Here is a 19,850-nt window from a genome sequence, read left to right as displayed (position 1 = left end):
AAAACTCTACACTCCAGCCTCCGCTTGTCCAGTATGACCAAAAGAGTTTGATTTGTTTATCAAAAAACCGTAAAACACACACAAGAAAAGAACAAAAGCCCCAAACAACATCGGCTTCTATCGCTTGCGTTCTTGCTTCCATTTGTAAACTGCAGGTTTGGAGCTATCCGCACTACGAATCTTGCGCTTGACACCCTTGCCCATCAAGTTCTTCTCAAGTTCCATTTGCTGCGAAATCTTGCCGAGCTGCTTTTCACGGGCGATACGAGCGGCAAGTTCTTGATACTGCTCTGCGCGCTTTCGTTCGAGCTTTTGCATCGACCGCCGATCGGGCTGTGCGACCATCAGGGGCTTTTCAACGAGATCCTTGACGCGTGGGCGGTTGAACTTGCGCCCTAGCAGCGACGGAAGTGTTTCAAAATGCTCTGCGGCGTCAAACTGGTTTGCCTCGTTCTCGTTATCGACAAAAACGATGTGCTGGGTCTTGCCCTTCGGTCGGTGCACCGGAGGAGGTGCATCGTCCATGTCCGCGTCGCTGTCATCGTAGTCTTGGTCGTCATCAAGGGTTTCTGGAGCGTCCTCGGCTTCCTCGTCAATGTCGTCGTCGCCGTCGCCATTGTCGGGCAGTGCAACGCCGACAGGAGCAGCCGCAGCCGCTGCAGCTCTTGCCGATGCCCGCGCAACCTTCTCAATCTGGCGCTGCTCTTGCCTCGAAGTCGAAGCTGCTACAGGGAGAGCGGATGTGTCAATCATGTGCAGACTAGCGCGCAGTTGTTCAATCTTGCTTCGCTCCATCATCTGTCAACAAGCACACAAACAAAGAAGAAGAAAAAAAAAAGCAGAACGTCAGCCAAAACACCAACTGGATGACACAAACAAGCGAATGAGCCAACGTGATCTCCAATGGGTGGGGGTGATCATCTCAGAATGACCTCGAGCGTTAACATTGGCGAGCTTGAAGAGCCACATGGAAAACTTCAATCGTTTTCCAGCTGCTCGCCTTTGCCAACTCCCAGACCCACAGAAACCAACGCATGCCAAGATCAAAGCAACACGGTGCTGCACAACGATCGCTGACCTTCTTTGAGTTGACGTAGCTGCGGTCTTGCGTCTTGAGCACGCGGAGCTCGCTTTGGTTGAGGTGGTGCGCGTCCGTCTTTGCCTTGCGCTCAATCCGCGCAGCACTCATGCCACCACGCTTGCCGCCCTGCTGGTACTCGGACGAGTGCATGTTGTCGTTGCGACGGGCCTTGTGCACGCCGCGGTCGGTCGACGACTTGATCATGCCAAAGTAGAACTCGTCGGGGTTGCGCGTGTTGGCCTTCTGCTGCAGCGCACGCAGCCGCCGCTCCTTGGAGTGGAAATCAGCAGCTCGCAGCTTGTAGTCTTTCTTCTTTTCAAGCAGGCCAAACCGAGCGCGGTCGGCCGGCTGAGACCGCTCCTTGTGCGTCCGGCGAAGCCCCTTGTTGGCCTTCTTGAATGCTCCCTCGCCAGCCATATCAATGAAAAAGTTTCTGAGAAGAATGTGAAATTGAAAAAAAAGAAAAAAAAAGGGCGAAATAGAGACTGAGAAACTTGGATTGGATGGGTGTGGGATTCAACTACATCCATACTGCGCATTTTATCGGGGGCTAAACAACCTTGCACACAAACACACACGCACACACCAGCACAAGCACAATCAAAACAAAGCACCATAGAAGGTCCCCGCAAACCCCCACCCCCCAACGCACAAACGCCAACTCAGACAGAAAGTGCAGCGACGTCAATTGTAAGTCGGATTGGCATTGGCAACTGTGGCATACGCTGTGGCACCGCCCTTTGACGGCAACGCAGTAGATTTGGCCGTCACTGCGGGTTCTGCGTAGGTGACAGTGCCCATTGCACCGCCCGGAACGGTGTAAGTCACATGGCCTTCTCCCGGTTGGGCGTACGTGGTGTCTGTCGACAGCGGTTCGTAAACGGGGTTTTGCCCGACGGACATTGTCGCGTACGTGTGAGAGGAGCTGGGCTGGACAGGAGGATTGCTAGGCTTGCTGCTGACGCCTTGGCCCTTGCTGCCGCCGATCGGGTTTGCGTAGATTGGCGTTGCGTTGGATGTCGTCGGACGGGACTTGCGAGCCGGCTTGGGTTTGGAGGAGGGGCGGGTACGGTGACGCATGATCAACGCGAGAATCAAAAGTAGCAACAGAAGGGCACCAACAACGGCGCCGATGATGGGATAGATGGAGGAGTTGTCATCGTTGCCAGTTGGAGCGACGGTGCAAGTACCATTCTCCAACCTAAAGCCAAGGTAGCACACCGAGCAGTTGGAAGACGAGGAGCAATACAGGCAGTTGCTGCTGCAACACGAAGCAGCGCCCTGAGCAAAACAGGTTGCGCACAAAGCGTGGCAGGCTGCGAGCACGTTCGTGTCAGCACAGTGTTCCATTTCCAACTCTGAAAACCAGTCAGTTTATCTGGCATTTGACGCGCGGGCTAATACTTACGCTTGGGATTGTAGTAGTCTCCGTACGTACTGGGCGGAGCGTTCGGACCGGGGAACGGGTTGCCGTGAAGGGAGGTAGTGTTTGACAACCGAGTCAGACCTTTGAACAAGCCAGGGGGCAGGGTTCTCAACCCGTTGTTGCTCAGATCGATGATAGCGAGAGTCAAGCCTTTAAAGAGATCTGCTGGGAGGCTACTGAGCCCCGGATTGCAACACATAGAGCTGTAGCACGATTCAAATCAGTGAGCCCGCAAAGCGCCGGCAGCGCGAAGCCAGCTACATGAACTCGGAAAAGTGATACGTACAGAGAAGACATTACAGTGAGCCCGGAAAAGGCTTGACTGGAGACTGCCGTGATGATTCCTTCGGAACCAAAAGTTCTGCGGTTGGTGACACAGACCAGAAAACAGGATTAGGACGAAAGCATGTCCAGCTGGGTACAATCTCTCCACTCTTCGCTTCTTCAAAACGGTCGACGTACAGCGATTGCAGCTGAGAAAGTCCTTCAAAGGCGTGAGCAGGAAGAACACCGACTTTGGATCTGCTCATGTCACTAACAAACAGAGGGAGCATAGCTGGTGGTCAGTGAAAACTGCTGTACACGACTCAGCTCCGAGTCTATCAGCTTACAGCATATGAAGCTCGGGAAGTTGGGCAAACAGTGACGAAGTAGCGCCACCGAACTGTGTGATTCCCAGAGATCTTGGTCTCCAGACGGTGAGAATGCGATTTGGCTTTCGTAACACTTTGAAGCAGCATCCAATCCTTACAATTGAGTGAGCAACGGAAGCCCAGCTAAAGCATTACCAGCAATGCTGGCACTTGGTGTCAGGTCCAACACCCTACAATGAAGCCAAGTTAGTTGCACAGCACATCTCTTATCACCGCCTCAAAGATGAAGCAGGGCTGTACATCGATGTCAGCGTGGGCAAGTTTGCAAAGGAGTTCAATCCAGAAATCGGTCCCGCGAGCGAGCTACAATTGTCAACAGTCGGAAAGTGAGTTGGCAGAACTTCCCTCATAGCAGACAAACAAACAAACACACAAACAAACAAACGCACAAACAAACGCACAAACAAACACTCAAACAAACACACAAACCAACAAACAACCAATACGTCAACAGCTCGTACAAGCTTGTCAGAGACGGCAGGGTCGAAAAGGCGTTCGTGGCGACTGTGATGGAAGGCGCATCCAACGACCTACAAGGGCGGAACGCAGCAACAATGTGGTAAACCGACAACTGGAGAAGGCGAGGTGCGGTCTCTCCACATACAAGACCTGAAGACCAGCAAGGCCATCGAACAAACTGGTCGGGACGTGCGTGTGCAGGTTCAATTTCCTAAACGAAAAAACAATGTGAGACTTGATCGAACGTGAACCAGCCTCAATCACCTTACACTGATGTCAAGAGAGAAAGAGCATTAAAAGCTTGTGCATGCACACTAGTGACTGCTGCATGTGTCACCGTTCTGTCAAAAGACCAGGGGATTTTTCAAGTGAGCCAATGCCCTTCTTTTGCTCGCGTTTACAGTCCTGAGCGCTTACATCTTAAGGAGGGATGTCAGCCCGTTAAACGCATTTGCGGGGATGCTTGTCAATTGCGGCGCCCCGTCAATTGTTCTGCCAAAGTGAGCAGTGCAAAAGTCAGCTTGCATTCGGCAGCCTTGCACACGGATCATGGCAAGGACGTACAAGGAAGATAGCGTGCCAAGACTTGCGAAAGCCGCCGCAGGCAGTGACGTCAAGGGCGAGTTGATGATACCACTGGTTGCCCCAAACCGAGTGAAACGAGTGAGCAGGGTTTCAAGTGCCGCCGACACGAAGCCAACGAGCCTTACATGCGAGACAAGGCCGTCAGCTCGTTGAACAATTGGCCGGAAATCGAATCGAGAGCTGCGACCGAAAGGCCCCTACGCAGCGCGGAATGTTGTTTTCCAGTGAGTTATTTATCAAACAGCAAGCCCCCCCTCCCTCCCGTGTAATTTCCGCAAATCCTTAGAACGAACAGTGAAGTCAGCTGACTCAGCCCGACGAAACTCATGCTTGACACAGTTACGCCGGGAAGATACGAAAAGTCTCTACCAGAAGGCAAAACGCACCCGCATGAGCTTGAGACAGTGTGGCTGATCTCAAGGCAAGAATGATTACAAGTTTTGCAGCGACGTAAGGCCAGTGAATGCGTTGTCTGCCACGGATTCAATCGGGTTGTCCCGCAACATGCTACCAAGGGCCGTCAAGGAAAAGTCAGTTGCACAATCTTGCACACACAGTCAACCGTTGAATCGCACTTACAGAGTTACCAGGGAACTCATTCCCGGAAACGCGCTCGAGGGCAAGGTCGTGATGGCACAGCCCGTAAGGTGTCTGAAAGGGGAACTCTAGTCAGCAACGGACTGCCACTGCTAAACGTATCAAACCGATTCCAGCTTACAAGGTGGTCAGCGTTGTCGTCAAGTCATTCAAGAATGCCTGCGGAAGCGATGTGAAGGGCAGCCCGGACAGATCGCTACAAGGTCAAGTTAGCGAGCTGGCAGCATTGATCTCACACAAACCGGGCTGTTGCGTACAGTGTTTGCAAAAGATTCAGGTTTGCGAAAGGGTTAGCAGGAATGTCCGTAATTGGGTTGCCAGCCAGGGATCTGGGGTTCAAAGCAGGATGTGAGACAGGTGGTCACAGCATGCGCGACGTTGTGCAGTTTGGTGCTCACAGAGTCAGCAACGAAGCAGGAAACAAGCTACTGGAAATCGCCGTGAGTTTGCTGTTGGCAATGTTCCTGTTCAAAAGATTGTGAGAAAACTCGACGGTCCAAGGAACACACAGCTCAAAACTAGTCGGACTGCTGCCATACAAACTTTCCAATTTATCCAACAATTCCAACTCGTTCCCGACGATGGTGGAGAGTTGCGTGTTGCTCAGGGAACTGTTCAAACAAAGTGTCAGGAACTGGACTTTTACCACGAACACTTTGGCATTCAGAATACCGTACAAGGATGTGAGAGCGGACTTATCCAAGGATGCAAAGGCACCGGACGGGAGGCGTGTCAGCGACGAACCGGAAAAATCGCTGCCAGCGGTCAGTTGTTTGTGAGCGTATGAGCTACTCGCCAAGTGCTGGTGACAAGTTCTTTACAGTTTTCGAAGCTGAGAAAGTTCCGCGAACAGTTGATTAGTGATGGTACCGATCTCGCTCACCGAGAGGTGGCTGAAAAAAAAAAAACAAAACAAAAACAAAAACATGAATCGGTTAGCGCATCCAACAGGACTTGGATCCACCACAACCAGCATCCCATACAGTGTGGTGACAGACGAAAGTCCTTCAAAAGCGTTGGCGGCAACGCTCGCGGTAGCTGTAAAGCCAAGTTCGCTACACAACAGGGACCTCGGGTCAGTATGAGCAAATAGAAACGAACGGAAACGAGTGTTTTTCGTACATGTCGGTCGCGGCAAGTCCCTGAAAGGCGTTCGACTGCAACTCCTCGAGTGTCAGTGGGAGATTGCTACAAGCAATGCAAAGAGATTAAGCAATCGGAATGCTCTCAGATGTTCCGCAAACGAGGACGGCAACCAAACCAAACCAAACCAACCCAAACCAACCCAAACGACACCAGAGTCTTACAGGGTGATCAGCTGGGTCAGCTGCGCGAACGCCGAGCTTGGGATGGATGTAATGCTGGTGTTGCTCAACTTCCTGGATATTATGATTGGTGAGAGGAGCCTCCTGGCACAAACCATCCAACTCATCAAACAGCAAACTTGACGCACAAGACTTCCAAGTCGGTGAAATGGTCGAACGCATTCGACGGGATTGAACTGATGCTGGTGCCGCTCAGATCGCTGCAAAAATCGAGCTTCGAGTCAGCGACAGACGGGCGCTCATTTCGACGGTGCAACCGAGAACCAAAAGAACGACGCAAAACGGTGACTCACAGGGTCCGAATTGGAGACGGCGAGAGCATCGACGGGAAAATTGCAACGCCGGGTTTGCAGTTTTCGATGGTTTCCTCTCGACATTTGCACACGGAGCACGGATGCAGCGCGAGAGCGCCAGGTGAAAGCAGCGTTGTGCATCCGAGCACAACCACCAGCAGCTGCACAAGGAGAAGCGTTGCTCGAGGATGACGGATCGAGCAGCGCATCATGATCTACACGAAAAACAACAAAACAACAAAAAAACACCAAAACAAAAACAACCACCAAAATTGGAAATTTTGAATTAGATCCACAACGAATCTTTTTGTTTTAAAATTTGTGAATGGAAGCGTCGTCCCGCGCACTGTGGTCATCACAGTTGCTGTGGTTCAATGGTGCTGCTGTCATTCGTTGCTCGCGCGAGAAGTGCCCAAATTGGGGGTCGCAGAGGTTGCGAGTTCGTGGGCACGGGGGTGAGTCGCTTTTTTTTTTTTTTGATTGCTGGGCTGACTCGATTGCCGTTGTCGCCTGCCTGACAGAGCGCGCATTTTTAGGGATTCAGGCACCAAGCCCCTGCATCGAGCGGTCCACTATTATCAACGAGTCAGGTACGAGACGAAAGCAGGTGTGTACAGGACGCCCTGCCCTGGGCTGAACCTGCCTCCGTTCGATTTTCCTCTCGCGATGACCATTTGTTTTTCCCTTGTTGTTTGGCACCTCCGCCATTTTTTTGTTTTTTCCTCCTTCCACGCTTTTTTCAGGGTCATTCGTCAACGCCGCGTCTCTTCGCGTCGCCCAGCTCATAAAATGGATCGATATTTCAACAACCACTTTCCGCAAGGCTCGAATCACGAGCGACGCCCAGCAATCAGCGACAATAGCAGCCGGATGCGTTGCTAGGCTCGATCATGAGACACAAATGCTGGATAACGACCGACGGATCGCTTTTTCATTCGCGATTGTTTTTTTTTTGTTTGTATTGTTTGGTACCTTTCGGTGGATTGTGAAGTGAGCCACGGAAACAAAATGCGGAACACGGAAAAGGAAAGAGGAAAACGAAAACGACAAAACAAAGCATTGACTTTCCAACTTTGGACAAAATTCGAGCCTCTGAGATCTGAAGTGTCTGTGAACAAGATCCGAACAACCTACTCTTGTTTAGGACCACCCCCGTGTACGATGCGCACATTCGAAAAAACTCGATCAGAGAATCGAGTCGCACCAGTTCCACCCCACACTTCCCCCGAAGGTTTCGACTGGGTGCCAACGAGCTGCATCGCGAGACTCATCAAATGGAAATCGGTTGGAGGTTAACGCCCCTGTTCGTCGATCAGGGCGTCAACGAACGTGCGTGGGTGAAGGAGCTCTGACCCGAGGCACGACGAAACCGAGAAACGACGGACATCCGGAAGGAAGTGAGACTAGACTCTCTTGTTCCACGAGGACGTCGGCAAACGCGTCCTGCTCTATGGCGTTACCAGCCCGTCTCTACAAGCCAAGTACGCTCGATGTATGCAGGGGTGTTGTTGCGAGCAGAAAAGCCAACACTCAGCTTCGGACCTCTCGACTTCTGGACAGGGAGGTCGCGTGTGCCAACCGTGCTCAAAGCGTGCTTGCAAGCCACGGTGCTTATGCTGCCAACATTTGTCAGCTGCTCAATGGCGCGGTCAATACAATCCATCTCAGGCCGAACGAAGTTTGCAGAAGTAATCGGTGTGACTTTTCAACGCCGAGTCGTCTTGTGCTGTCCCTCGCCGTCCTGCATGCATGATACTCCATTGGACATTGTTCGCCCTTGCGCAGGCAACTATATTCTTGCAGTTCGTGTGGCGCGTTTGTCTTTCTGCGTTGATCATCCCATTTCAGTGCAGCGCTCTCCAACATCAGCCTTGACCCCATTTCACCACTGTACGAACAGCATCACTCCACTTTTCACTTTAGTGTATCTTTTATTTTTTTCTTGTTATTGTTTTCGTTGGGGGGACAAACGCGGGTTGCTTAGGCGTACTTGGACAATCGCGCAACTCAACTTGTTCCCACCTTCCACAATGTCGGACGTCTCATCGCGGCTGCTCACCATTCGTGAGGCTGCGCATGTGTTTCTACTCAAGACATCCAGCCGCGCACCCAGTGGCGATGACGATGGCGCACCCCTCGGTGGCGGCGCTGCTGCTGCTGCTGCTGCTGCGACTGGACCGTCGTCCGCCCATCCAGCAGCAAGCTCCACTCCAGCGGCCGCCAGCGCCAGCACGCCGAGCCAGTCGTCGCGATCCGAGCGCGCTGCGTGGCTTGTCGACCATCTGCACCAAGTTGTGCGTCCAACTCAGGTAAACACTGTCACACAGCGCACGATGAAGCGAGATCTCGCCCTTTTGTTGAGCGCGCGGGAAGAAGCGAAGTGAGATGAGATGCAAAGCGGATTGAGCGACGATCCTGTCTGGCTTGGGGCGTTCGGCGGTCGAAAAGAAAGGTCTGCACATGTGTGTATGTGTAGTGCTACGCACCACTGGCACGGCCGTAGGAACAGCGGGAGTCGCTTCTGCTGCGAGAAAGGGGGCTTTTCATCCAATGCAATGGACTCTCCACTCAAGTCGTGCTGCTGCTGCTGCTGCATCCCCACTCACTCTTCGCTTTTCGGTTGGCTGATCTCTCTGCTCGGGTTGAAATGCCGTTGACAGACCTTGCCGCATCAGTTGGCGCATGTCTGCTGGAAATCCACGCCGTCGCGCGTTCAAGACGAACAGGGCGACCGGCCAATCCCCGCGTCGAAAGACAACTATATCGTGCTCTCCGTGATACCCAAGCACGAATCTCCAAGTAGTAGCAACGCGAACGCACAACAGCAGCAGCCGACACAGTCGAGCGGCGACGCTCCGAACATGCTGCTCTCTGCTGCCTTTCAATCGCGACATCGAGAAGCCCTCCAGCAACAGCAAGCTGGGCTGGCCACCAATGAAGACTTGCAGAGTCACACCTCGTCTTCGTCGTCATGGGCATCTCAACTGCAATCGCAACCGTGCGTGGTGGTGCCCGACACCAAGGTCACATTTCTCTCTTCAAGCTATCGCCTGGTGTTATCCGTGGATGTCTCGGTTTCGATGGCGACAACCGACGGCGGTTCAGGGTCGGTCGTCTTTGAAGAGCTCTATCGCTCCATTGACGAGTCACTGCAGGGTTTGGCGGCTCCATTCCTCGTGCCTGGAACAGATCTTGTCGTGGCCCCCGAAATTTTCCTCTCGGTCATCGCCCAGTCGCCATTCCTTGCGTCCACCATCAATCCGCCCAGTCACGCGCAAACTCATGCCCTCAACCAGTACATGACGACGACGGGCTTGTCAGCGCGCCCCGGTGCGCCTTCAGCGCAGGCGCCCACTTTTGGCGTGAATCCAGCGAGGCCGTCATCCACAACCGCTTCCATTACAGATCCGATTCCTCCGGTTAAAGTCCTGGTCCATGGCGTGCGCATCACCCAAAAGAACGCTCGTCACGTGTCAGCACACATCAAGAAACGGCTCATGCAGTTCGAATCCCGCTTGGCCTCGTTCACTGCTGCCCTCACCCTCCCACAGCCTGGATCTGGGCCACCGAGCAATCTCACAACATTGCTTGCCAGCTCGTCCACCACACCATCGACTCTCGCCCCCTCGGTCAAAGGGGCGGTTGCAACTGCAACCATGAAGAATCGCGCCACTTCTCCAGGGGCCAATCAAGGGCCTGCAGCGTCAACAGCTGGGCCAAGCTCCGTCATGAACCCTGCGCCACCGCCTCCTTCATCCTCCTTTTCGCCGTTTCTCTCACAACTCATGCCTGCCGACACGGGTTTTGCCAATACCCTTCAAAATGCCATTTTCGCACTCAATCTGTTACCGTCACATGCCACCCCTGCCGTTATTGTGCTGACTGACGGCGCTGTCACTCTGCCGGAGGGCAACTCTGCCCTGGACAATGTCTTGACGCTTTTCGGTCGGCGCGATGTCGCGTGCTCGCTCGTGCACGTTTCTTCCGCTTATCGGCCAGGGTGTAGCTTTGGACTTGTTTCCAACGCTGAAGTTTTGAATTTTGTAGCAGCTTCCACGGGTGGCAGCTTCTTGTACAGCAAGGACATTCTTAGTGGCGGGCGCGCACTCAACCAGGGCCAGCCTTCCGCCCCGCCGCTGTTTGTTTCCCTCGCCCCTTCTGCTACACCATCGCAAGATTATACCTCTGCTGATTCTGGGAGCAGCCAGCGCGTATTTTCGGCTTCAGTCGGCAGCTCTAGCGCCAGCAGTCCGCGTGGCAGCAGCACTGGCACCCCGAGTTCTCCTCTTGGCGGCAAAGGCTTTGCACTCGAGACGACTACTACCGCGCCACCCCAAACTTCCCCGCAAGCGGCCGATCGTCCCCTGATGATGAACATCTTTCATGACTCGTGGCTCTGCCAGCACCTTCATCTTGGCCATGATCGGTTGCTTGAAGAGCAGGTGCTGCCGGTTGTGTCCTTTCTCAGCTCTGGCGGACGCACAACAGGCTACGGTCCGTTGCTACCGCTTCCTGCACTCGCGACCGTCCAATCCACCTCAAAGTCGCCCGTAAACGCTTCATTCCCGGCCTACTTTGCGCACAGACAGTCAGCACCGACTGGACCGGCTTCGTCGGCGTGGACACAAGTTATTCACCAGCTCTGGCGTGAGCTCGTTCCCGCCGTGCCGAGACCACTATCGCGCCAGGACATTTCGCCCGAGGTCCTCGTCAAGCCAACCTCTGTTCTCCAGCTTTACTTTGCGGTTGATGGCGGCTTTCCCTGGTCTGCGAACGCTCCGCCCTGCGTTCCTGTTCTCCGTCGCCTGGTCACGGGGAAGGAGTATACACTGGCCTGCGGAGGCATTGGCTGCGCCGTGTCCATGCGCCTTCGCGAGGGCTTTACCTTGCGCGAAATCAAAACCACGCCCGTGATTGTCGCGACCCAAAATGCGCAACAAGCTGCTGCTGCCAGCAGTGGCGGCTTTCCGTCTTCGCTCCCAAACACGACTGGCATCCAGCAGCACGGGAAGGCGTGGATTCCTTCTTCCGCACGCCTCGTTTTGCCCTGGAAACAAAACGTCACTCTCGAGTACAACATTGAGGCCTTGTGGACGCCGCAGGCGTTGACCCAGTTTATTCGCCACTCGTCGGCTCCACATCCCGAGGACGCACCGCCGCCACTTGTTAGCAGCTCTGCGGCGCCAGTGTCTTGCAGGATTTTGCCCTCCATCTTCCAACCCATGGACATGTGCCAAGTTCGTGTCACGCTGACAGTGGTTGCTCCTTACTCTTTCCACCGACACTTGAGCAAGGTCAAGGAGCTGACCGCACAGCCTCCCGCCTCAGTATCTCCGCTTGCCGGCGCTGCGATTAAACTCAGTCAATTCATTAACTTGTTGGCCGACACGGATCGATTGTTTGGGTCGTTCCATGCCTTTTCGCTCAATCAGTCCTTCCACTGCTTGCCGCGGCCCTCCATGCTTGCCCTGTTTGACCAAACGCCGCAACTGTCCACTGCCTCTGCGTCGTCGGCGGCCCCTGCGGCGCCTGCTGCATCGGCCGACCAATCCACGAAGGACTCGCGTGGCACCTCGCTGGCTGCTGTCGGTGCGCTCGCTGAGCAGCAATTCCACGCGCCTTCAGCCCAGTCCGGTACCTCGCTGACCTCGCTGACATCGACACCGATTGTCTTGCTGCCATTCTCTGCGTTGAGTATGGCTTTTGACGATTCAGATGTCGACAGCAGCAATGCACCAGCCGCAGCCTCCGCCGCTGCCGCAGCCGTTGCCGCAGGTGGAGCGCCGTTGCAGCCTGACATCACCACCGAGCCACAAACAGGCGCTAGCTCCAATTCTGCTGGGATTGCATCGCCGAGCTTGACAAGCACGACCCCGGCAGCATCGACACAGTCCGTCCCGTCGACCTCAGCAACCACTTCGTCCGTCTTGCGACATCAAGCGATTGTTCCTGCTCTGCACGAGTCCCTCTTTCTTTCGTATTGGAAGCAAGTTGCTGCGTTTGGCACCAGCACATGGGGACGCTGGCTCGATGTGCATCGCATCACGACCATTTTGGTGGCCGATGCCTTTTTAGATGGAACCTTTAGCTCGCCGACGTCCAAATCCGTTGTGAATATGCGGCCCCGTTTTGGTCGCTCCACGAGCGCGCTGCTTCAATTCCTCCGCGAGTGGTGTTCCTTCGTGCTCGTCGCCAACACCTCGTTTGTCCGATTTCTGCGCAAAACCCGGCATACGAACACGAGGGACTCCCCTGACACGGATCCCAACCACCCAGACAACAAGTTCGATGCGTTTTGCCTGCTCCGTCTGTCCTGGGAAAGCCCTTGCCTCGTGGTTATCACGATCGGATTTTTCAACACCAATCTGACAGTTCGGAATGCAGTTTTAACCGACATGGAGAATGCGATGCGCCATCTTTCGCTCGTTTCCGACACGATCGGCAGCACCGATGCCAGCAAGCGCAGTACACCGTATGGGCGCCCTTCCGACTCTTCCACGCGCAGCGGCAGTTCCAACGACTTGACCAAATCACCGGCAATCGCCAGTCGCAAGCGCAAACACAAGCACAAAAAGTCCAAGCAGCGGCAGGACTCTACCACAGACCCTGTCCATGATTCCGCCCCCGAGGACAGCGGTGTCGCTCATTTACGCCTGGCTGCCAATGCCGATTCTCTGAACAGGTCGCTTCAAGGTGCCAGTGATGACGAGACCAGCAGTGGCGAGGAGGATGATGAGGGCTTGTCTCTTGCTCGCGATCGACGTGACTCCAGCAATGCACGTAGCGAAGGCTCTGATGGCTCTGGTTCTTCCACTGCAGGAAACGAAACGGATTCAGAATCTGAGACGACTCGGTCACTCCGCTCTCCCTCTCATAGTGGAGCTCCAACGCCGCGATCAGATACCACCGGGACTGGTCGTCACGCCGTGGATGAGGAAGAGCTAAAATCACTTCAATTCGCCCCGGTTATGCACCTCGTCTCCAAACCGCTGCGAGAGTTGGTGGTATTCCATGATCTCGAGGCGCAACAGCCACCAAGAGATGCGATCGGGACGGGCGGCCGTTTGCAGCCGGCATCGTCCAGCGTTGAGCTTCGTGGAAATGCAGCAGCAGCAGGTGTTCGCCCGTCGGCTTTGCCGGGCGACAAGCCATCGTCGCCAGTCTCGCGTGTCGCACCCTCGCCATCTGCACCAAGTATGAATGGCGGGGGTGTCTCGCAATCCAGCATGGCTTTCTCGCAGTCCCTGTCCCAGTCAGCATCGAATCCGAGTCTCGCAGGCTCTGGGCCAAAGGTGCCTCGAAAAACTCCCCTTCCGCTCTTGGGCTCGCACTTTGTTCGCCGGCGCTTCATGTGGGCAGTAACGTGCTTGCCCACGTCTGTAACAGCTACAAAGTCGTCCGCCTTACAAGCATCTCCCCGCTCGTCCACCTTGGGCCATCCTGCATCGAGGCCGGCCGCGGTTCGACCGCCAATCTTTTCTGGCGCAAGTCCCTCGACGAGTCCAGGGCTGGGAGCCAAAATGCCAAACATGCGTCCCCTCTCCTTGGACGGGCAGTTTGCTGACGCTGCCTTCTCTTCGCGTGGTCCAGCGGCCGATTCCACCGCTGTCACTTGTCACTCCATGAGCACCCCAGCGTTGATCGTGGAAGCTCTCGTGCGTGCGCGCCTCGAGGAAGGGTTTGTCGTCGTTGTGTCTGACTCGGCTTCCCTGACCATGGTGCGTGAGCTCACTCAGCTTGTGCCGACGTCGATGCCTCTCGTGAGTCGCGCAAAAGACGAGCACATGGCCCTCGTTCGGGATGCTCAAGCTTCTTCGACATCTATCGAGTATCGAATGCTTCCGTTCCTGCTCCAGTATGTGGTCTTCCTCAACCGAACGAGTCACGAAACTCGTGTGATTACCGAGCTGTGGATGGAGCCGCAGGCTGGTTTTGCCTGGCGAGTCCCGGAAACGATTGCGTTGTCTGCCGAGTTGCCACCGTTCAACGGCAGCACGCCTCATGGCGCCGCTCACAGTAGTACCAGCAAGGCCGCCGCGGTGGTCGCCGCACCGTCTCACGAGCAGCTTGCGCAACTTTTCGCCGCGCACGATAAGAATCTTATTTCAGCGATTGCTACCTTTGATCACATTATTTCCGTCGGCCGAGGCGTTGCCCGAATGCCTCATGCGTCAGCCGCTGGGCAATCACAATCCATCTTGCCGGGATTCGCGCCCAGCCAGCAACTCAGTGTGCCAATCACCCAACTGCACACGGGCTACCAGCATCTTGCGTCCCAGCCTCTCGTCTCCTTTCCAAGCACCCTGCAGTACTCTCAGACTGCAATCACCTTGGCATCGGCTCCAAGTCACAAATTTACGCTGTTGCCTCCGCAGTACGAGCACTCTTGGGATTTACAGGCAGATTTGCAGCTAGTCCCGTTCACCTTCCGGCCAGCCCTGCTCATGAGCCATTTGTATGACGCAGTGCGAACCTTCTCGTGGTTTCAGCCCCAAGGACAGACCGGAGGTGAAGCTGGCGATCTGATCGCTGGAGCGACGGCTCTGTTGAGCCCCTCCGCCGGTGTTCACGGACTTGCGACTCCGAATGATGCCCAAGGGAAGATGGCGCAGGCCGGACCCTTGACTCTCACACCATCGGTGCTTGCTACGTTCAACTCGAGCACGGCGCCGCTTCCTAGCTCTGCCTCACATTCACACTCGGCATTTTTCAACGTTTCAGAAGTAACAACTCCGGCTGCAGTGCCAGTTGGCCCGCACCCGCTGGACTTGTTGGCTTCCTCACAAGCCTATGACACAAATTTGGCCAATTCCTTGCTGTTCGCACTGATGGAGCGGTCTCTGTTCTCGTTGAGCGATGCCGAGCTTTCGCTGCAGCCGCACGACCAACAGGCCTTGCTCAATATGCTGCTCGAGCCTCTTCGCGTTGCCAGTCTGACGACGCAACCGCTGCCCACGTCTCTGACAGCACCTGCGTCGCCGTTTTGCCGTGTCTTTTTCAAAATGGTCGAAGGGGGCCATTTGTTGTTCTCCCTCACCCCCTCTTGGGAATGGCAAAATGCCCTGGCATTGTACTCTGCTCGTGCATCCCTTCCAGCCAGCTTCCTGGCAGCACAGCCGTCCGGCCTCAACGTGCACATGTTCCAGTGCGCCAGAGAAGCCTTGCTCAGCTCTCCGACTGCCAGCTTTGACCTTGTTGCGGCCCTCGGCGCAGCGACTCCATTGCCGCCTCGAAGCCCGCTCTCGACGCAACCTCCACCACTGCCAAGCCACGTCTCGGCTCGTCGCAGAGTGCCGCTAGAGCTTGCGCGGGAGACGGCTAAAACCTGTTACTTGCTCGATCAGCTCCACTCTCGCGACATTGTCACAGCCATGTACTATGCACTGCAGCTTGGCGTGAGCGTTTCCAACCGCGACTTTTTGAACGCCATGGATGGGTGCGAGGAGTCGTACGAGGACATGGACATTACCCAGTTTGTGCTTGCCTCGCAGCTGGCAGTGGATCGCGCCGTGCTGGACGAAGCAACCAAGCACGGTCCTGCGAATTCCGAGGCGGCGAGTTTAGCAGCAGCTGCTGCTCTTCAAAAGAGCATGAAGGAGCGGTTTGAGGCGATCGTTGGACAACACTTCCGCAAGGTGCCCAACTGCGGCGAATACTACTACTTTGCGTTGCCGGATCTCATGCAGCTGCGCAGCACCCTCCAGGCTCGTCAGCGGGAGTTCCGAATTCAACAGCAGCAGCAGCAGCAACAACAACAACAACAGCGACAGCCACAGACTCAGGCACAGACACAGACACAGGCACAACCGCCTTCGCTTTTGTCAAAGCTCACTACAAAGGAGCAAGTTGTGGCTTCCGGAAGCTCCACTTCAGCCTCGTCAGCAGCCACTCCCACCCTTGTGGAAACTTTCCCTCAGGCTGGATTTGATGCTATTGACGCTGCATTCTTTGCAAATCTCGATTGGCTGCACTTTTTGCCCGAAACTCTGCTTCTCAACGATACCCAGCCGCTGTTTATTCGGATGGAGTGCTCAGTCCGCCGCTCGCGAACGGCAACGCAGAGCTCGTTTTACGCCGACGTTCCGATTGATACCATACCCACGACGTTCGCCGAGCTCGTTGAAGACGAGCGTCAGGGCGCCAAGCTTTTGGAGGGCTTGCGCGTCGTGGCAGAAAATGCCTCCGTGTCCTTCCGCTCTACATCCGAGGAAGCCTCGGCTACGGTTGCTGCCGACCCGCTGGCAGGCCTGTCAGTTACTCTCCATATCATTTGCCTGACGCTGCCCGCCGAGCTGGACGACGAGGCATCTCTTCTCTTCAACCCGGCGGACATTGCGACCTCGCTCCGCAGCGGCAGCGATGCAGTCTTCCACGACGTGGATGATCCATTTGCCGACTGGAGCGACTCCCGCTTTGGTCGCTCTGCTCCGACAACACCCGATGTGGAATTTGGCCCTCCCGATTTGCGATGGCAAATGGATGCACGGGGCGGCAGCAGGCGTCCCAACAAGAAGGCCCAGCAAGGAAGGTCGGCCGCGTCCTCGAGATCGAGCTCGGTGGGCGCTCGTCAGCACCGCCGGCGTCTTGGTCGTGGGAAGCATGGTGGTGCTGCTGGCACACGGCAGCTTGCTTCCCCGACGAATCGTTCTGCCGATGCCACCGCCTCGGCTTCGAGCAGCGATGAAGACGATGACGAAGCTGCCAGCGAGGAGGCCGATAGGAGCAACAACGACCTTGCTGAAAGCGGCCAAGACGACGAAGAGCGCTCGGATGGCGGCGCGTCGTTCGACACGACAAGCAGCATCCTTGGCGACAGTGCGCGAGGGGGTCGACGCAATCAACTTGGACCTCGCCGCACTGGCCGCGCTGGTGCTCATCATCTGTTGGCGCAGAACGCGGGACCAGAAGACGGCAGCGACCGCAGCTCCGATGCCGGCAACGACAACGAGGATGATGATGATGATGATGCTGATGACGATGATGACGACGACGATAGCCTCGCTCTGGACGACGATGTGCAACTCGTTCGTGATGCAGGCAAGCTGCTGGGTCCGGTGCACCGCAACGCCTTGACCGAGACATGCGAGGCCATCCAGTGGTTTATTTCGGACGAGCTTGTATCTGCCCTCCGCTTTTCATCCAAGGTGGATTCATCGACGTTGGATGCCGTTGTCACTCACGTGCTCAAGCCGGCACCCGCCACCTGCAACCCCCTGGCGTGTTTCAAAGATCTGCAGCTGTCCTTTGTTCAAGAGGCCTTCAGCTCGGAGCTCTTTGCCGTTGCCTTCCATCACTTGCAGTTGATGGGGCTGAGAGTTGAAACTCACGGGCAGCTCGGCTTCTTCACATTCAATCCAAGCCAAGCCCTGCCTCGGACGGATGCTTCTGATTCTCCAGCTGCTGTTGTCGCGATGACACCTCAATTGCTGTCCATGTCGAGCCATATTCCCAATCTTGACCCCTCGACGCTGAAGGGCTCTTTCGACGAGCTCGAAGCGCGCTTGGTGGCTGCTCCTGACGATGAAGCCACAGCAGCTTCAACGACACCCGGTGGCGCGCTACCGCCCACCACCCCTCGCCGTCACTTTGCCGACACCCGACAGGACTCCACGTCGAGTACCGGCAACGCGCCCGATGCTTTCACTTCCGGAGCAATTTTGGGTCTGGAAAAGACCCAGAACGAGGACGCACGCACTGTGGCCCAAATCGTCGCGGATGCTGCTCCCACCGGGGTTGTGCCCTTTTGGCTTATTGTGTACGTTGATCATGCGAGAGTGCGGTACTTTTTCCACGTCCGAGACAGTCACACCGCCGGGACCGGCTCTTATTACCAGCTGTTCGATCAGCTGTCTGGGCTGGTCGAGGAAGCGTGCAAGCGTGTCAATCAGGTGCTTCTGTTGCGCCAGCTTCATGAAACCCGCACCTGCTCTCCGTTCCTGGTGCCCGCCGCGCAAAGTCTCACGGAAGAGCGAATTGCCGACTCAATGGATGTCGCCTTCACGAGAAGTGGCGAGCGCGGCGGCGTCTTCCGTGACGCCCAGTTCCAATGCCAGTGTGTTTGGCGGGCTCACATTCCTTTGCATCGCCGCCTCAAGTCCGATCAGGCGCTGCGCGCTTTGAAGGGAGTGCTAGATCCTTTTGCCGTGTCCAATCGACCCAACATTTACGTCTATCAGGAGAAAAGTGGCGCGGTCTTTTACTTCCGCCTCGACGAGTCTGCCTGCACGACAGAGGGTAACTCGTTGGTGGTCACGCATCGTCAGCCGATCGAGGCCTCGGAAACTCCTACCCAACCCCGCATGACTCGCTCTGGCTCGGTCGGCTCGCTGGCCGACGATCTGGCGACTGCTCAACCATCCTTGCAGCCCGCGGGCGCGAACGGTCGACGAGAGTCGAACACTCCCCTGAAAGTCCCTCGCGAGAGCATCATGCTGCAGGTGTTTGGCATCTCGGACGCTGGCGAGGAGATTACAGTGCAATTTGTTGAGCTCCTCAAGAGCCGACTGAGCGCCGTCACGCTCAACCTCATCTCAACGCTCGTGTCGCGCAATGTCACCATCAAACTCACGCCAGAAGACTTTGAGTTTTTGAGGCAGCCCAACGAAGAGCCATCGCGCACCGTGTGTCTCTCCGTCCCAGCATTTGTTGACAATCACGCAGCCTTCTTGGCCTATCTCCGCCTGAATTTGTTGCAATGGGTGCATGCGCTGAGCGTCATTGAGGCGACAGACGCTGCAGCTGGTTCAGCGGCGTCCTCTTCGCAGGCTCAGCTGAGTCGCGCATCGTCCCCTTTCCCTCTTCACGTTTCGGCGTCTAGTCAGGCAGCCACAGGTGCTACTATCAGCATCGACACAGTCAGCGCGGGCGGAGGTGCCCAGCACTCCACCGACAGCGTCAGCTTGGCTGCGAGCAATCCCGATCCGACCGCGGCTGCATTCAACTTGAGCGATTTTGTGTTCTTGTACAACTGCCTGGGCGCGGCGGCCACCCCAACTCCGCTCGCCACAACGGTCGGTCAAGGAATGGCCTGCATCTACTTGCAGCCGCTGGACAAGGTTTCCGGCGAGGCGCTTCGCTCCGTCCCCATTGGCGCTCCGTTTGCAGATACGACGTTTGACATTCATACAATGGATGTGTCGCTGTTGCATTGCGATCGCTACACTTTCCCTTCTGCGTCCGAGGCGAGCGTCGATTCCAACCAAGCGCAACATCCACCACCAACCGCGCCAGGGCTTGTCCTGTCGTTTAGGCTCTTCACTCGTGGAGCGGTCAACCCGGACGCGCTGCTTGATCGCATTACCACTTCGCTCAACCAAACCCTGTGCGACTTTATCTTGGAGCAGCGCATGCTCGTTCGACCCTCATCCACCCCGATGACCATTGTGGGCGAAGCGTTGGGTACCGATGGTGCTTCCACTTCTACATCCACTT

The 19,850-nt window shown here is 55.8% G+C and overlaps 4 protein-coding genes across 4 annotated transcripts; 2 read left to right on the top strand and 2 right to left on the bottom strand.

Annotated features, from left to right (window-relative positions):
• Positions 1-35: 35 nt before the first annotated feature.
• CAOG_01537 (Utp11 protein) lies at positions 36-1,560 on the bottom strand. The gene is made up of 2 exons (XM_004364348.2): positions 1,079-1,560; positions 36-798 (listed from the first exon to the last, which is right to left on the bottom strand). The coding sequence occupies exons 1-2, from the start codon at positions 1,496-1,498 to the stop codon at positions 118-120; spliced, it is 1,101 nt and encodes a 366-aa protein (XP_004364405.1). The 5' UTR covers positions 1,499-1,560; the 3' UTR covers positions 36-117.
• A 205-nt stretch (positions 1,561-1,765) lies between these two features.
• CAOG_01536 (hypothetical protein) lies at positions 1,766-6,628 on the bottom strand (the record flags this gene model as incomplete). The annotated part of the gene is made up of 27 exons (XM_004364347.1): positions 1,766-2,397; positions 2,490-2,710; positions 2,794-2,868; positions 2,970-3,041; positions 3,119-3,190; positions 3,259-3,330; positions 3,401-3,463; positions 3,607-3,690; positions 3,765-3,830; positions 3,889-3,960; positions 4,037-4,111; positions 4,184-4,255; positions 4,330-4,401; positions 4,498-4,569; positions 4,640-4,711; positions 4,784-4,855; positions 4,923-4,997; positions 5,059-5,130; positions 5,200-5,265; positions 5,341-5,412; positions 5,479-5,556; positions 5,623-5,694; positions 5,785-5,856; positions 5,924-5,989; positions 6,109-6,180; positions 6,255-6,326; positions 6,420-6,628. 27 exons carry the CDS (start codon positions 6,626-6,628, stop codon positions 1,766-1,768), a joined length of 2,790 nt encoding a protein of 929 aa, XP_004364404.1.
• A 1,065-nt stretch (positions 6,629-7,693) lies between these two features.
• Positions 7,694-8,172, top strand: CAOG_01535 (hypothetical protein; the record flags this gene model as incomplete). Its single annotated transcript, XM_004364346.1, has 3 exons — positions 7,694-7,756; positions 7,845-7,900; positions 7,980-8,172. The coding sequence occupies 3 exons, from the start codon at positions 7,694-7,696 to the stop codon at positions 8,170-8,172; spliced, it is 312 nt and encodes a 103-aa protein (XP_004364403.1).
• Positions 8,173-8,449: 277 nt separating this feature from the next.
• Positions 8,450-19,812, top strand: CAOG_08522 (hypothetical protein; the record flags this gene model as incomplete). Its single annotated transcript, XM_011271801.1, has 2 exons — positions 8,450-8,728; positions 9,080-19,812. Coding segments are annotated over 2 exons (11,012 nt in total), but the record flags the coding sequence as incomplete, so codon positions are not given.
• Positions 19,813-19,850: the final 38 nt, after the last annotated feature.

This window comes from Capsaspora owczarzaki, assembly GCF_000151315.2.
Source record: "Capsaspora owczarzaki ATCC 30864 unplaced genomic scaffold supercont2.2, whole genome shotgun sequence".
Classification (NCBI taxonomy): domain Eukaryota; class Filasterea; order Ministeriida; family Capsasporidae; genus Capsaspora; species Capsaspora owczarzaki.
This window is presented reverse-complemented; position numbering and strand designations above follow the sequence as displayed.

Coding starts and splice junctions, on each gene's coding strand:
- CAOG_01537 (XM_004364348.2), bottom strand. CDS start 1,498: ATGGCTGGCGAGGGAGCATTCAAGAAGGCCAACAAGGGGCTTCGCCGG. Junction 799..1,078: donor GCTACGTCAACTCAAAGAAG/GTCAGCGATCGT, acceptor GCTTGTTGACAG/ATGATGGAGCGAAGCAAGAT.